This window comes from Stegodyphus dumicola, chromosome 4 (genome assembly GCF_044657685.1).
Source record: "Stegodyphus dumicola isolate Sdum_Otavi_A_Nest chromosome 4, ASM4465768v1".
Classification (NCBI taxonomy): domain Eukaryota; kingdom Metazoa; phylum Arthropoda; class Arachnida; order Araneae; family Eresidae; genus Stegodyphus; species Stegodyphus dumicola.
The window spans coordinates 105,711,325-105,729,065 of record NC_140771.1 but is presented as its reverse complement, the minus strand read 5'-3'; the positions used below and the strand labels follow the sequence as shown (position 1 = coordinate 105,729,065).

The 17,741-nt window shown below is 33.3% G+C and overlaps 1 protein-coding gene across 3 annotated transcripts in view; it reads right to left on the bottom strand.

Moving 5' to 3' along the window:
• Window positions 1-3,922: 3,922 nt before the first annotated feature.
• LOC118180741 (uncharacterized) overlaps window positions 3,923-17,741 on the bottom strand; it is a 94,795-nt gene continuing 80,976 nt past the window's right edge. For all 3 annotated transcript variants that reach the window (XM_085815301.1, XM_085815303.1, XM_085815302.1), the window contains 4 exons: window positions 7,872-7,920; window positions 6,923-6,960; window positions 6,714-6,789; window positions 3,923-4,308 (listed from right to left, as the gene is read on the bottom strand). In XM_085815301.1, the coding sequence (XP_085671427.1) occupies window positions 4,126-4,308; window positions 6,714-6,789; window positions 6,923-6,960; window positions 7,872-7,920 (346 nt within the window). In that variant the 3' untranslated portion in view covers window positions 3,923-4,125. The remainder of the gene's footprint in view (window positions 4,309-6,713; window positions 6,790-6,922; window positions 6,961-7,871; window positions 7,921-17,741) is intronic.

Sequence of the window (17,741 nt, the reverse complement as noted above, 5' to 3'; positions counted from 1 at the left end):
GTTTATCAATGAAACTAGGGCGCTGGTAGGAATCTTCTGTTAAAATTGAATTTTGTATTTATATGGTTTTTAGATATCTGTGGTGTTCTATGTTGTGAATTTGTGTTTATGGATTTCTTTTGTTTGTTTGTTGGTCTGTAATTTTGTGTTAGATATGCTTACTTATATTTGATTTAGTAATTTTGTTAGTTGTTTGGGGGTGGCTGTGTTACTAGCTGCCCTCGTTTGTGGAGATACGGGCCCCCTTCTTTTGAGCTATGGGGACACTCGTGTCCAAGTGGGCTGAAGGGAGCCTCCAGTTCTTATAATTCTTACTTTATAAACATAAAGTTATAATGGTTTAGATGCGGAAGGATACTGCAAATTTGTTGAAGAAATTAAATCATTTTTGCAGTTTTGGAACTCTTCGCAAGATTCTGTGGTCCAGGTTATAACACGTTTATCGTTTTTTTTTGCTTCCAACCAAAAAAGAATTTAGAGGTGCTTGTATGGTTGCTGCATGAGGTAAGAAACGTCGATAAAAATTGAGCATAGCCAGAAATCTTCTTAAGTCCTTCACTGTAGATGGTTCGGGCATATCACGGATAGCGGTGACTATATCTGTAAGGGGTCGAAAGCCATCAGCGGAAATTTCATGACCAAGAAAGGATACTTTTGATTGGCCGAAAACGCATTTGGAAGGTTTAAGACTGACACCGTACTCTTAAAAACGTTCAAAAAACTGTTCTCAAATGTGATAGGTGTTCTTGCTCTGAAGATGAGGCGATTAAGACGTCATCAAAATAAGGTATACAAAAGTCGAGGCCTTTTAAAACCTGATTCATGAAGCGTTGGAACGTTTGAGCAGTATTGCATAAGCCGAAAGTCATGACCAGAAACTCAAATAGTCCAAAAGGCGTAATAACCGCAGTTTTTGGAATTTCAGCTGGGTTAACGGGCACTTTGTGATACGTCCGCTCAAGATCAAGGGTTGTAAAATAGTTTTTCATTCTAAAACTTGCATACAGTCTTGAATGAGCAGGACTGGGTAACGATCAGGAATTGTAGCTGCATTTAACCGGCGATAATCGCCAATTACCATTTCGTTTCCGAACTAGATGGAGCGGACTCACCCATGAACGTTTTCAAGGACGGCAAATTTTCTGATTCATTATGTATTGAAATTCCTCTTTGGTGGCTTTAAGCTTGTCCGGAGGTAAGCGTCTTGGTTTAGCGGCAATTGGAGGTCCGATAGTTTCAATATAATGTAGTACATCGTGCTTGGGTTCGGAAATACCCTTAACTGGGCGCGTGATTGTAGAGAATTTTCTGAGAAGTTGATGCCATGGAGTTACCCGAAATCAATTTAATGCTAAAATCTTGACTATTGCTAATTACTCCAGGATAAGTTAAGTTGGTTGCGGAACCTATCAAACGGCGATTATTAAGATCGACAAGCAAAGAAAATTTTGTAAAAAGTCAGCGCTAATAATAGGACTTGAAACAGTAGCAATAATAAATGGCCATTGGAAGTTGCGGCGCAATCCTAAATCAACAGATATCAGGCGTTCACCAAAAGTTTGAATAGGAGTTCCATTTGCTACATAAAGTTGTAACTTTGTAAGGCGCTTTTGTTCGTGAAAATGTGGTGGAACGACAGAAACATCAGCCCCGATGTCTACAAGAAACGTTAAGCCCGAATTCTTTTCGATGACGAAAAGGTGTGCAAAATTCCGGCCGCTGTCGTTCACGACTTCGAGCAACGGCCCTTCTCGTTTCCCTAGTCGTTATAACGATCCGGTGAGCGGCATTTGCCTTGTTTCCAAATTTGTGGTGGTAAACACAAATACCCGGAGGAGGGCTTTCATAACGTTTCCTCAGTGGGCTATGACGTGTATTTCGACCACGTGATGTGGAGCGGTTGCGCTGAAAAGGTTCAGCTTGAATGGTTACTAAGTGAGCAACCTATTTGCCCAAATCATCAATTTGAGCCTCTAACGCCATAATACCTGGACTAGGAGCCTGCACTGCGTGTACTTGTACTGGAATGGCCAGCTCGTGAATTTTATCAGCAATTTTGGGAAGATTTTTAAGTGGCTCGCTACTGGCAGCTAAAATGGTTTGCATGTTAGATGGGAGTCTATACATCCATAATGTTTTAAGAATGTTATCCGTTAGGTTACCGGCGGCTAATTCTGGCATTTTAGACAGCAATTGAGGAAGGCCTCATATCACCCAACCGTAATTCGTGGAACAGCTGCTTGATTTTAACTATCTCGGATTCTTCATAAACAGAAATTAATCTTTTTTTTAAAGATTTGTATTTGTCCTTCGCCGGTGGATTCAAAATTATTTCACGAGCTGATTGCAGTACCTCTGATTCTAACGTGGCGATCTCTGTATAAAACTGAGTAATGTGACTCAATTTAAACTGCGCATCCAATTGAATGAACCATAATGATGGGTTTCGGCGACAAAAGGCGGTGGCTTAATTTCCACTCGCGCCAATTGTGAAGCATCATCGTTGTCAATCACTTTAGATCAATCAAATATGCACAATAATAATATGTATAGAATATGCACAATAATAATATATATAGAAAAATAATCAATATATATATAGCGACACAGTTTTTTGGTACTTGAAATCAGAGAAATTGGCGGCTCAAATGCATTAGACGATACATGTATCCGCTCAAATTATGACAGAAATAAGTTGATTCACCGGAATGCGGCACAACGCTTGAAATGACAGGTGAAATGTCTTACTTGCATCTCATCACACTGGATAACTTACTGCTCCTCAGAATTTTGACATATAAACTCCATATTCGTGCAACATTGAAGGTTGCTATTCGCAATAAATACGGGTCACCAATTATGGTAGTACAATTTTTTTTGAGAAAGATCGTTAAATAATTATAACAATTGAATAGAATAAATATTATTTTGTTTTTGATTGCTATGGGTTACCAGACTGGCAGTGTTGAGTTGTAGTAGGCAAGTTGCCACATATCTGTACATTTTAATTGTTTAAAAACTGTACTTTTTAAAAACACTTATATAAATATGCAAAATAAATAACACATTTTTAACTAATTCTAGATCATAGTATGTCTGATTTTCCCCCCGACACAGATGCATATCCGAATCCAAGGCTAGTGTAGTTAGGTAGTGACTATTCTTAATATATTTTTGAGTATTTTATAGCAGATTCAGCATTTTATTACTATTTGAATTATTTTCTTATTACGAATATATTCTATACATTGTATTACTGAAAGTTTTTTTTTGGGGAGGGGGCCGCCGTAATACTCGACCACAATTATTTTTACGCTTAGTAAACAAACTTTCATCAATTTCCACAATGCAATCTGGTCCACCTACCTTTTTGTTTGGTTTATTTTCCCTATCCAATACACATAATTCACGCATGTAATTATTCCAATCTATAACAGTTTTATCCGATAAACCAAGTTGCTTTTCACAAAATTTTATCGACGTCAACTCCTCGCACCAGCAGTATATGAATCTCAAAGCTGAACAAAATAGAATTCTGCTTCTTTCAAACCAGTTGTCTTTCTAAGTCCGACTTGCTGATCCCACTGTCTTAAATTACATTTCCAAAACGTATGTTTACCAAAATAAAGTTTCATATCATGAGAATAGATACATTTTCGTTTTTTTGGTAAAATATTTCGCTCCTGAAAATATAAAATTGCATCTTCTTCTGTGTTTGGCAAATCCTAAAGACGCATTTTCGTAGCACTAAAAAATGGCGTCAAAAATCAGCAAACAACAAGGTAAAAAGGAATCCAAAAGATAATTGCGTGAGAACAACAGGATTGCTCTTTATTGGGGCATCAGCGCAACTTCTGCTGCGGTGGCGTTAATATGTAAGTACCGTTTTTTGTTACTGCTTATATTTATTACGTCATTAATTTTATTTTACTTAAGAATTTCAAAAACTGAGATATTTTATGTATTGGTACAGATATTCAAGAACTTTGCATGCGTGAAAATGTGGTAATATGTTACTGTATTCAATATTCTATATTATAATACTGTGCATTTATTAGTTCATGACGAAAATAGTTTGCTTTTGTTGTGAGTGTACAATAAGTTACAACACAAAATATCAATTCTTCAGGCATTATCCATAGCAATTCCTTGCATTTTGATGACCTTTGTTCGTCTAGTGACATTGGTTGCTTGACATGGATATAATATGATCCTCATAATTTGTTCAATGAAGTTGAAGAAAGCAATGAGAGATAAGCCAATCCACAGCCCGATGATATCACCAATACTACTAATGACTTCTAAAGTCTTAAAGAGAAAATACACATTTATTAAAAATATTAGTCCTCTGAAGAAAATAATTGTTATCATAATTATGCATATCTATCACTACACATAAAAGCATGAATTTATTTTATGACTGTTGTCTTGTATTACATGGAACAATGGTTGCCTCAGCCTACTCGGAAGAGAGGTTGAACTTCTATTCCCCCCCCCCCCCCCCCCAATTTTGAGGAAGAGCAACCCATGGGGGTAGGAAGTTAGATCAATCGGTTTTGAAATGATCGGATGTAAACATTTTGTCATTACATCGTAAATATACGTATAAATGTGCATATTTTCTTTTTCTATAATATTTCAGATTCCTAAGTATATATGAAAATAATGCATTTTTAAACAACATTTCATTCTGAATGGAATTAAATGTTATACTTTTCCCAGAAAAGTTTGCTTAGACCAGTTTAATTTGAATAAAATATTTTCACAAGTTCCACATTAGGGAAAAAAAAAAAAAAAAAAAAAAAAAAAAAAAAAAAAAAAATAGGTAATTCAAATTTATTCGGTTAAGGATTACAAAAATTAAGATCGAAGTTTATTGTATTATTAATATAAAAATTCTGGAAATTTCGGAAGCTGCCAAATAGCTTTGTATCGCCAAATATTAAATTTTTTTCAATATTTTAACTGCCTATCGCTAAAATATTAGGAGCTCATTTTTTTACTATTGTGTATTTCAAGACAAGTACACTGAAGTGACAAAAATCATGGGATAACTCCTAATATTTTGTCGGTCCTCCTTTTGCTCGGCGAAGTGCAGCAACTAGACGTAGCATGGACTCAACAAGTCGTTGGAAGTCCCCTGCAGGAATATTGAGCCATGCTGCCTCTATAGACATCCATAATTGTGAAAGTGTTGACGGTGCAGAGTTTTGGGCACGAACTGACCTCTCGATGATGTCCCATAAATGTTCGATGGGATACATGTCGGGCGATCTAGGTGGCCAGATCATTCGCTGGAATTGTCCAGAATGTTCTTCTAACCAATCGCGAACAATTGTGGCCCGGTGACATGGCGCATTGTCATCCATAAAAATCCCATCGTTGTTTGAGTACGTGAAGTCCATGAATGACTATAAGTGATCTCCAAGTAGCTGAAGGTATCCATTTCCAGTCAATGATCGGTTCAGTTGCACCAGAGAACCGAGTCCATGCCATGTAAAAACAGCCCAGACCGTTATGGAACCATCACCAGCTTGAACAGTGCCTTGTTGACAACTTGGGTCCATGGCTTCGTGGGGTCTGGGCCACACTCAAACCCTACCATTTGCTCTTACCAACTGAAATCGTGACTCATCTGACCAAGCCACTATTTTCCATTCGTTTAGGGACCAACCGATATGCTCACGAGCCAACGAGAGTCGCTGCAGGCGATGCCGTGCTGTCAGTAAAGGCATTCGAGTTGGTCTTCTGCTGGCATAGCCCAAGGAAAACAAATTTCGCCGCACTGTCCTATCGGACACGTCCCTCGTACGTCCCACATTGATTTCTGCGGTTATTTGACACAGTGTTGCTTGTCTGTTAACATTGAGAACTCTACGCAGACGTCGCTGGTCTCGGTCGTTAAGTGCGGGTGGTCGGCCACTGCGCTGTCCATGGTGGGATGTTATGCCTGAAATTAGATACTCTCGGCACACTCTTGACACTGTGGATCTCCGAATGTTGAATTCCCTAACGATATCCGAAATGGAGTGACCCATGCGTCTAGCTCCAACTATCATTCCGCGTTCAAAGTCTGTTAATTCTCGTCGTGCGGCCATAATCACGTCAAAGCCTCTTCACATGAATAACTTGAACACAAATGAAAGCCCTGCCAAAGCACTTCACATTTATACATTTTCTACGCGATACTACTGCCATCTGTATATTTGCATATTGCTATCCCATGACTTTTGTCACTTCAGTGTATATTAACTCAGTTTTTCCAAAAGAATTGAGAGTTCAGGGTTGGGAGACCTTCCTCATACGAAGAAAATTTAATCGTTTTAATTGCATTGATATTTATAGTGCTAAAATAACTCGGCATTGCTATTAAAGTATTAAAAAGCTATTTTTATTTTTATTGTTTTGCTCAACATAAAAAATAATTCTTGACAGGCTTTGAAATATTATTATTCCATAATCAGAGCACTCAAAAACATTAATACATATTAATCATCAAATGAATAAGTTTTATTTAAAAACATATTGCAAAAAGTAGAATTGTATTAATATCTTTGGAGCTTCACAATAAAGTCTTTCTTTGACACTTCCTATTGTACACAAAGGTAATTTCGTGTAAAATTAAGTAATATGTTTCTTTAAAGAAAAATTTCTCTTATTGTGATTATTATGCAATTATTGGTGATTATTATTATGAAATTTACAGTATTTACCTGGTATTTTGGTATCACTGTGTAAACGGTTTTTGCAGCTGGTTCGAAGGTAACCTGCAGTGCAGTTGAAACAGTGCTAGCATAAAAAAAAAAAAAAAAAAAAAAAAAAATTATAAAGAAAAAGAAATATTAGAAAGAAATTATTTTGTTTTATTGGAAAATATATGCTAGAGTAGATATATTCAAATGTAATGTGTGAATTTGATTACCTTATCATCAATGCTTTAAAATCAGTAAGGCATTTGTACTAAAAACAAAAGGAAAAAAAAATACTTCAGAATCCACACATGATTATTTTCAACAAATTTCAAATAAAGACAGGCCATGTTCTGCGTCTCGAGGTCACGTTGCTAAGTTAGCTATCTCGGATAAGATTTGTATTCTTCGACCTTGTATAGTAATTGCCGGTATTTCAATATCTGTGCTGGTTTAGGTTTGCGAATTAACTTCGCGTTAAATTTAATTGAGTAGCTTTCGGCCACAAACTTACTTGAATTTAAATTTTACATTTGACTGTTACTTTACGTTACATCGCTACAAGTGGATGGATGAACTGTAAGTAAAATAGTGCATTTTATGTTGAAGTTCTAATTTAATAAAAAGGATTGTTCTGTCGTTACTTTTAGACTTAGCGATAACTAGCTGCCAGTCTATCTTAAATTGGTTACAATTTATGATTACTAAAAAGGCAAAACTTAATAATGCATTTTAAAATTTTCTAGCTTTACGTAAATGTTGTAGGTAAGCATTGAAAGGATAAAAACTTTGTTTTGTATGATTAAAGGTATCTTCACATTTTATATCCATATCATTTTATATCCATGTCATTTTATATCCATATCTATCATTTTTGCCATACCTATTTTCAGCTTTTTTTTGACTTAATACATCAAAAATTAAAGTTTGAAATTAAAAAAAAAAAAAAAATAGGAATGAATGGATATTAGAATGGTTTTTAGATATTCATAGTGTCAAAAATATAAACTCTGAACTTTTGAGTTATTATTACAGAGCAGGACGGTAAGATCTGGTGACGCACATTAAATTTATAGCATATTATAATAATTATTATTATTACGTTTAATTAGCAATAGACAACATTTATTAAGACTGGTAAAAAGAATAATGTTAATAAGAAAGTGTTGTAAAATTTCTTACTTCTTCATTTGAATATTGTTCATCTTTTGTTACTTCGTACGTTAGTTCCCTAAAAGAAAAAAATATATACATAAACTGTGAAATTTTTTTGTTTAACTCTTGTATTAATGTAAATAGCATTTGGATTTCGTGCAACATAGCATTTTATAAAATCCTGTGTAGTTGTGAGGTCATACTGTAAGGATCTTAAGTTTTACTAACGTTTATTTTATTTTAAATCTTTACTATCACTTCTTATTTTCTACTTCCGGCCAGAATTATAAGCGTGAAGGAGTTTTATGCAAAGTTGTCTGGCGAACGCCAAGTATTTAAGTGTGGCCTTTTTGCCAAGCAGAAGAGAGGAAGCCGTGAGTTCGAAGCAGGCCGCTTACCTTAGAAGTTACGCAGTTGCTACTTTGCCTTCCAGGCCAGAGGTTTTAATCCTCTTGATAAATTAAACGTATTGTAGTGTTCACAGTCTCTGTGCTACATACGCTTTCTGTTATTATAAGGCCAATCTTATTCTAAAGTTAAATTAGAGTTTAGTTTTATTTTGATATCTTTTAAGTTAGACCCCGAGTGGAGGGTCATTGTATTCCGAAGTACGGAAGTCATTGTATATAAAGAAAAAAATAAAGGGTTTTGTATACCCTTCGTCTGTATCCTGTCTACTTACTACAATTAGTGAACATAGCTTTAGTAAGCTCTCTGTTCTAGTCAGGTCATTGTATGTTTCCGAAGAAGGTTAGAAGAAACATTGAACCTGATAATACCTGCAATTTTAATTTGCTGCGCACCAACAAAAACTTAAAAAATTAAAGAAATGAAGTAACTATTTATGAGTTAAAAATACGCATCTAGAGAAAATAAGACCTAACTTGGTGAAATACAGCAGCCGGAAGGCATTCAGTATTATTTTCATATGAGTCTTGCGACTTGAACACAGATATGAATACGAAGTTGCATTGCTTACACGGTACTTTAAAGACAAAACACGATAGCTCTTGCTCTGCTGTATTTTGGAAATTGATGTGCTATGTTATACATTACATATGTAGTATTTCTTTTTAACCTTCCCTTCAAAATTAGGCTAAAACATCAGAATACCTTTCTTTCATACATATGAGGGAATGTGTAATAAACATATAACAGCATGCAACAGACTTTATTGTGTATTTCTTAAAGTTGATAATATTTTATTTCACTCAGTTTATCAATCAAATTTCAAGTATACTTTTGGTTGTTATAGGAATATCACATTATGTATAGCATTCACTATTTTCCATAGCTTTCATGTAACCGAAGTAGGTCTCGAAATGCTAATACTCGCACGTACCAAGACACTGTAATAGAACATTTTCAGCAGATCAAACATTAACTACTCAAAAAAAATTACTGTCAAAATTTATTTATTTGTCTCGTCTAAGTACCAATATTAGTTTTGTTTCCCCTATGCATGTAAATTTAAGGATAATGCTAACCATTGCTAAGTACCCGAAGTGCTTCCAGTGGCAAAAGAATAATAATCTCTCAGTAGAATAAAGTAACTAGTATATTAACATTCATGATTGTAGTACTGGGAACTAATGAAAAGGAAAAATAAAAATTACTGAACATATGTTAGGTTTCAGTCACAGAGCAGAAAATTCTGTGTTAAAAGAAACCTAACAGGGAACGGCTGGTCTTTGACTATATTATGACCTTGCAATATGCAGGCACTTTCCTCCAATGACGCTTTTCAAGAGCTCCCATGTTTAAGATTCGCACACTAAAATGTGCATTGCCTTGTTATTTTTCTTCCTTCTCCGTTCTGGAAATCGGTAATTTGCGCGCCTGGCTGCCTTCTTGATATCTGGTAAGTGCTTCTCAGGCTCTTTGTCCGTCATCAAACTCTCCGTGTCATTCATTACGACCACCATATTTACCAACGTAGGTTGTAAGGCAGGCACTTGAAAAATTTGCTCTAACTTCCATACTTGATGAATCAACATAAATGATCTTTGCAGCAAGGACGAGTAAAAGAAATGTTCAAAGTAAGCACTGGATGAGGGCCGTTATGTATTCATTCTAACGGTTCCTGTTACCACACAGGCTTTGCGATAGGCTGTTAAGATCTGCTACCTGATTTCGTTTGCCACATGAACAAGCTAAAGAATTTGGTAGTTTTTAATTCCTTTAAAATTCACCACAACCTTGAGATAATGTTTTGTAGATTGCGAAGTATATGCTTTTGTCTCAAGTTGTCCTGATAATCCATTTGCATTACATAATCCAGCTCTCTTTGTTCGACTACAATGATCACTTACTGACAAAAGCGAGTTTCTTTTACTTTTTAATTTTAGATAATACTGTTTTCTTCTGTTTTCAAATTTTAAATAGTTTTTGCTTTGTAGAAACATAACAGCTGAGTCGCTGTTTGGAGCACCATCAGTTTGCAAAAGCACTGATATTTGCATAAATATGCATATTTGTATAAATAATGACAGTAAATTTACTAACATGCTGTCTTGGGAACCATAACAGATTCAAAAGTATCCGTATGTCTTTTTTAAATATCGATACATTATAAAATTTATAATTTTGGATGAATGTTCTAATAATATATGACATTTTGGCGTTTGCATAAAATATTTTCATGCAAACTTGCAAAAGCAAGTTCAAAGGAAATAGATAGTGCCTGTTATATATGTAACTGTAACTGTATCTGTTATTATCTTTAATTTTGGTAATCATCACTGAGCGCATACCCAACATCTATAAAAAACAACACATGGCGCAGTCGAGTCGATCGTAGATTAAAAAAGAAAATCTTTTTTGAAGAACTATGCAGCGTTGGTAAAGATATTCTAAACAAGAGCATGATGGGAAGTTGTTTACAGTGAAATCGAAACTTCTATCACTGGTAAGTGCGTTGTTTATTTTTATGTGAAGTAGATAAAAATACGTATATATAAACTATTTAAAGTCCTAAATTAAATATGGAGGGTTTAAAGCCACCAAGTAATCTAAATTTCGAAGGTAATTTAAGCGAAAATTTGAAGAAATGGAAACAAAAATTCCAAATTTATATATTACTGTCTGGTGGTATTACTAAATCACCTGAAATTAAAGTAGCTATTTTATTGCATATTATTGGTGAAGAAGCACTTGAAAAGTTTAATACTTTTAATTTAAGTGAAGAAGATAAGAAGGATGCTGACAAAGTAATTGAAGCTGTCGAAAATTTTTGCATACCGAAAGCAAACGAAAGTATTGGTATATTTTTCTGTCGAACACAACATGTCGGTGAATCGTTTGATGATTTCTTAACCGATTTAAAGAAATTAAGTAGCAACTGTGGATTTGCAGAATTAAAAGATAGTTTAATAAGAGATAGAATAGTATGTGGAATTCTAAATAAAAATCTCAAAGATAGATTATTAAGGGAAGATCAGTTAACATTGGAGAAATGTATTAAAATGTGTAAAGCTTCTGAATTAGCAGAACTTCAGCTGAAAACTTTAACTGAAGAAAATAAAATAGAAGCGATCAAACGTAATAAATTTCGATCTTCAGAGGAAAAAAGTCAGCCTTGTAAGAAAAACTATCATGTAAAACAAAAGCAACAAATTACTAATTCTTCTTCAAACTATCAAGGAAATAAGTACAATAATCCAAAACCATGTAGAAAATGTGGAACGTTTCATAAGTTATACAACTGTCCTGCTTATAATAAGATTTGCTTGTACTGTAAAAAGAAAAATCACTTTTTTAAAATGTGCACTTATAAAAATGTTAATGTTGTACAGAATAATTTAGAGCAGGAGTTACATAATAATGGTAATAAATATATTTAGGGTCAGTAGAAGATACAAATCCATTTTCTAAAAATAAAACAGAATGGTTTGAAAAACTAAAAGTAAACATATCTAAATATTTATTTGTTAAGTTAGATACTGGAGCTCAGTGTAATATGTTACCATTGCCTAAATCTAAACAATTAAATTTAAGAGATAAATGCTTGACTAAATCAAAAGTCACTTTCAATAACTACAATGGTACTACAATTGATGTAGTCGGAAAATGTAAATTATTATGTGAAACATCGAAAGGGGACAAGGATGAAGTATAATTTCAAGTCGTAGCATGTGATAAAACTGTTCCAGCTATTTTAGGTTTACCTACATTGCAAAAATTAAACCTAATACAAATGATTTGTACAGTAAATCCTGATTCCAATGAAAAGTTACCAGAATCTTTAAAAGGATATCAAGATTTGTTTAAAGGAACTGGGAATTTAACTGGATATACAAATCATATTAAATTAAAACCAAGAGCTGTTGGTAAAATAGAACCCTATAGGAAAATTCCACTTAGCTTATTAAATCCATTTAAAAAAGGAATTATCAAGAATAGAAAAAGATGGTATTATAAAGAAAGTCAACCAACCAACGGAATTCGGGAATTCATTAGTGGTAGTAAGGAAAAAGGATGGTAATTTAAGAGTATGTTTAGATCCTCAGCACCTTAACCAAAATATACTGAGAGAACATTATTACATACAAGCCTTTGAAGAAATTTCATCTCAAATGACAAATGCAAAGGTTTTTAGTATTTTAGAGGCCAACAAAGCATTTTGGCAAAGTAAATTGTCAGATTCAAGGTGTTAATTTACTACATTTAACACTCCGTTTGGTAGATATTGTTTTTTGAGGTTGCCATATGGACTGAGATCCTCACCAGAAGTTTTCCACAGAAGTTTTCTGAAATTTTCAGTGATTTAGAAGGAGTTCAAATATATATAGACGACTTATTAGTTTTGGGTAAAGATAAAAAAGAACATGATTCAAGATTAAAGGAAGTTGTTGGACAGAGCCAGATAAAATAATGTTAAATTTAATTCAAATAAATGTAAATTTGGGCTGAATGAAGTGAAATATATGGGACATATATTTTCTAAAGATGGTTTAAAACGAGATGAAGACAAAATTAAGGCTTTTCTAGATATAAAAACCACCAAAAAATGTGAAAGAATTAGAAACTTTTCTAGGAATGATTACATATGTTTTTAGATTTATACCTAATGTATCAGAATTGACATCATGTTTAAGAGATTTGTTGAAAAACAAGTTATCTGGAACTGGAATGCAACACATGAAAAAGCATTTAGAAGACTAAAAGATGTCTTAGTAAATAAACCAGTTTTACAGTATTATGATATAAAGATGCCAGTAGTTTTATCTGTAGATGCATCTCAAGAAGGACTAGGAGCAGTCTTACTGTAGAATAATTTACCAGTAGCATATGCATCTAAGGCATTAACAAATACACAGAAGAGTTATGCTCAAATTGAAAAGAAAACTTTAGCTATTGTATTTGCGTGTGAGAAATTTCACCAGTATATATTTGGAAAATACATTACTGTGGAAAAGTGATCATGAGCCACTGGAATCAATTTTCAAAAAGCCATTAAATAAATGTCTTATAAGATTACAAAGAATGCGTATAAGATTACAGCCATATCAGTTTGAGATAAAATATAAACCAGGAAAAGAACTTTTTATAGCGGATGCATTACCAAGATCATTCACTGATAAAGGATCTGATTTCTTTGAAGGAGACATACTAGAAACTCATGTTTGATTGGTTGTAGAATGTATACCAATGTCTAAAGATAAAATGGAAGTTTTTCAACTGGAAACAGATAAAGATGAAGAACTACAAGTTTTAAGAAAACTAATTAAAACTAGTTGGCCAGATGAAAAATGTATGGTTCCAGAACTGGCAAAACCATATTTTAACTTTAGAGAAGAACTATCAGAAGCAAATGGATTAATATTTAAAAATTCCTGTGTTGTTGTACCAAGAAGTTTACGAAAAGATATGTTAAGCAGAATTCATTATGGTTATTTAGGAGTAGTAAAATGCAAGATCAAAGCAAGAGAAATATTATATTGGCCAGGAATGTCGAAAGAAATTGAAGATTTGGTACTGAATTGTCCAACATGTTTAAGTTTACAAAAAGCTAATACTAAAGAACCAATGATATCTAAAGAAATACCTAATGGTCCATGGGAAGTATTGGGAACAGATCTCTTTTACTTTCAAAGAAAGGATTATCTAATAGTTATAGATTATTTTAGCAAATATATGTTGAAATTGGACATTTGGAAGATTTGTCAAGTGTAGCAGTGATAAAGCAATTGAAATCAATTTTTGCAAGCCATGGTATTCCGAAAATAGTATATTCGGATAATGGTCCACAATATAATTGCAGAAAATTTAAAGACTTTGCAAGAAGATGGAATTTTGAAACCAGAACTTCAAGTCCAAATTACCCACAATCTAATGGAATGGTTGAAAGACATATTCAAACTGTCAAGCGAATGTTTGCTGTAGTTGACAACAAGGATCCATATTCAGTATTACTGGAATATCGTAATTCTATTTCAAATGAAATTAAGTCACCTTCAGAATTGATTTTTGGAAGAAAAGTGAATGGATTGATGCCTATAAAAGAGAATTTCGTCAAAGCTAAACGATATGAAGACCATAAACAACATTTACTGAAGAGGCAAACCGTACAAAAAGTTATTATGATAGGAATGCAAGACCGTTAAAACCACTGAAAATAGGAGATTATGTTTACATAAAAGAGAAAGGGAAAAAACTAAATGAAAGAGGGAAAATTATAGAAAAAGCAGAAAGACCACGTTCATATAGGATTATAAGAACAGATGGAAGAACTGTAGAAAGGAACAGAAGAGACCTTCTTAAAGGAACTAATCAGAAAGAGTTTGGAATACAAAACAACTATGAGAATGAAGTTATAGATGAACCCGAGATGCCTGAGAATAGCAGGAGCACTACAAATTTAGATGTGCCTTAAGTCCTTCAAAACCTAACAGAAGTGTTGTGTCACCAAATAGTGAAAGAGGTATAGAGGTTTCATCAAATTTTTCAAATGGACATAACTAAGTTACTCGATATGGTAGGACTGTTAAGAAACCTTATTATTTAAAAGAATATGTTTAATTTTACTATTATTATTATTTTTGATAAAAAAGGGAGATGTTATATATGTAACTGTAACTGTATCTATTATTATCTTTAATCATAACTGTAATATAGAATAGTAGATGAGCAATGTAGAATAAACGATGTTTGTGTACATCTTGGTAATCATCACCGAGCACATACCCAACATATATAAAAAACAACACAGTGCCTAGGGTATTTTTACACTGAAGCGCATTCAGCTTAACTTTTTGATTCTGCAAAGACATACCATTGGACATACCATTGTTTTTAAACGAATCTGTTATAACTCTTGTAGAGGAAAAAAAAAAAATTATTGCTTTAGGCAAGTTTTATATACCGTACGGGCATTTTCATCATATTGGTTTTCTGTTTTAAAGAGATCAAGATCTTAAAAATTCAGATTTTACGCAGACGTGTTGCTTAATGTCTAGGATCTTTTAGATACTCAAATTGATTTTGCAGATTTCTTTGAATTATTTGGTTTTGGAAAATTTAATAGAACTGCTCTCAGTTTAATTTCGAAATTCCAGAATTCATACTCTGAGATAAATCGTTATTTTTATTTCGGAATAAATAAACATACTTCATTCACAACAAATTTTGTGAAATATTAAAGAGTTAGATTAATTTTACTATTATTTAAAGTTCATTGATAAATTTTAAAACGAGTGCAGCAGTTAAAGCATCAGTTTAAAGATTCTTAATATGAGTTATTCTTATACGAGTCATTTATATTATTTAATATTGTCCATATGTGCTTTTGCCTGTGATGAGTGATAGAGAAGTGATAAGAAATGCTCAGAACGAGATAATGCAAAACAATTAGGTAATCAGGTTGTGAGCATAAATTTTTACTTTTTAGGGATTTGTATTTATTTTAAATAACCAATTTAATTTCATTTAATATTCTTTCCTATAAGCCTTCATTGCCCTAATTGTCAATGCCAGAATATTTAAATTTGGTAGCGCCCCTGAAGTAATGCAAATTCTACCTTGATAAGAAACAGTTTAAATACCGAGTTCTAGAAGGAAAGTGAGAGAGTTTTAAGCATTCGCCATCACCTCTGTAGCTTGAGCTTCTATCTCTGCATCTATTTCAGGTTTACGTGGCATAACCGCTTTTACTTTGCTGCCACTAGTTTTCGATGAAGTTTTAAATAATAGGAGTTTTCTGAACTCTGTAGCTTAATTTCTACTACTTGTTAATATTTTCGAATTTTTAGTTTAGTTCTTGTTATTTCAGTTACCGCCCGAGTGAGGCGTGTGCTAACGTCAAGTTGGCGCATTGTGAATTTTAAAGAGTTTAATAAAGGGTACTTTTAACCCTTCTCCTGTGTAGTTCCTAAACGAACTTACTATACGTACATTTATCACTTAAAATATAAGCAAGTAGTTCTTACAACTTTCAGATTTTTTTTTTTTTTTTTTTTTTTGCTTTAGTCTAGTTGAAACTTCTGAAGTGCGAAACAATTTAAAACTAACCTTATCACCTAACGGTTAATAACAAACGCTACCTCACTACTTTAGAAAATCTTCTTTTGAAAATGTTGAAATGTTAATATAATACACACTTTTAAATTCAACATTAACCAGATTAGCCCATTCCTGGAGCAAAATAAAATGTTGACTTCTTGTTATACAAAATTTTAAAAATTGAGATGACCTGCTTTAGTAGTAAGATTGTAATTAATTATTAACTACGGTATGCTGAGTTTAAAGCTGGGTCGGAACTGCTGTATCTGACTTCTTGAAACAACATATCAAGCTCAGCCGCTAACTTTCATATACTACGCTTCTAATTTCCGCAGGAAAACTTACTCAGGCAACACAGCATGAGATCAGATCTGTAGAACTTGGTCTAACGAAGTGAATCGTATACTTGCCTACCGGGCGATATATTTGGCAGCATGTCTTGATTATGGTAATTAAGTGTATGTAAAAAATAATAGTTAATGGTGTGTAGAATATGGTAGTTAACTGTGTAAAGGAAGGAGTTAAAAATAAAATAACTGTGTAAAACACAGTTAAAATAACTGTTAAATAACACAGTTAATAGTTAAACACAGTTTGTAAGGATCTTAAGTTTTACTAACGTTTATTTTATTTTAAATCTTTACTATCACTTCTTATTTTCTACTTCCGGCCAGAATTATAAGCGTGAAGGAGTTTATGCAAAGTTGTCTGGCGAACGCCAAGTATTTAAGTGTGGCCTTTTTGCCAAGCAGAAGAGAGGAAGCCGTGAGTTCGAAGCAGGCCGCTTACCTTAGAAGTTACGCAGTTGCTACTTTGCCTTCCAGGCCAGAGGTTTTAATCCTCTTGATAAATTAAACGTATTGTAGTGTTCACAGTCTCTGTGCTACATACGCTTCCTGTTATTATAAGGCCAATCTTATTCTAAAGTTAAATTAGAGTTTAGTTTTATTTTGATATCTTTTAAGTTAGACCCCGAGTGGAGGGTCATTGTATTCCGAAGTACGGAAGTCATTGTATATAAAGAAAAAAATAAAGGGTTTTGTATACCCTTCGTCTGTATCCTGTCTACTTACTACAATTAGTGAACATAGCTTTAGTAAGCTCTCTGTTCTAGTCAGGTCATTGTATGTTTCCGAAGAAGGTAAGAAGAAACATTGAACCTGATAAGTTAACAGTTAAATAACTGTCTTTACACAGTTATTAACTGTGTAAAGGAAGGAGTTAAATGTTAAAGTATAAATTGAAAAATAATAATATTAAAAATAATTTCATTTTTATTAATTTGCTTTAAAATATATTTTTTTCTATGAAGTCAAAATTAATTTGATACTTTATTTTCTCTTTATGTAAGATGGTCTTGGATTTCTCGCTTTCTTTACCTATTGAATTGCTGTTTGT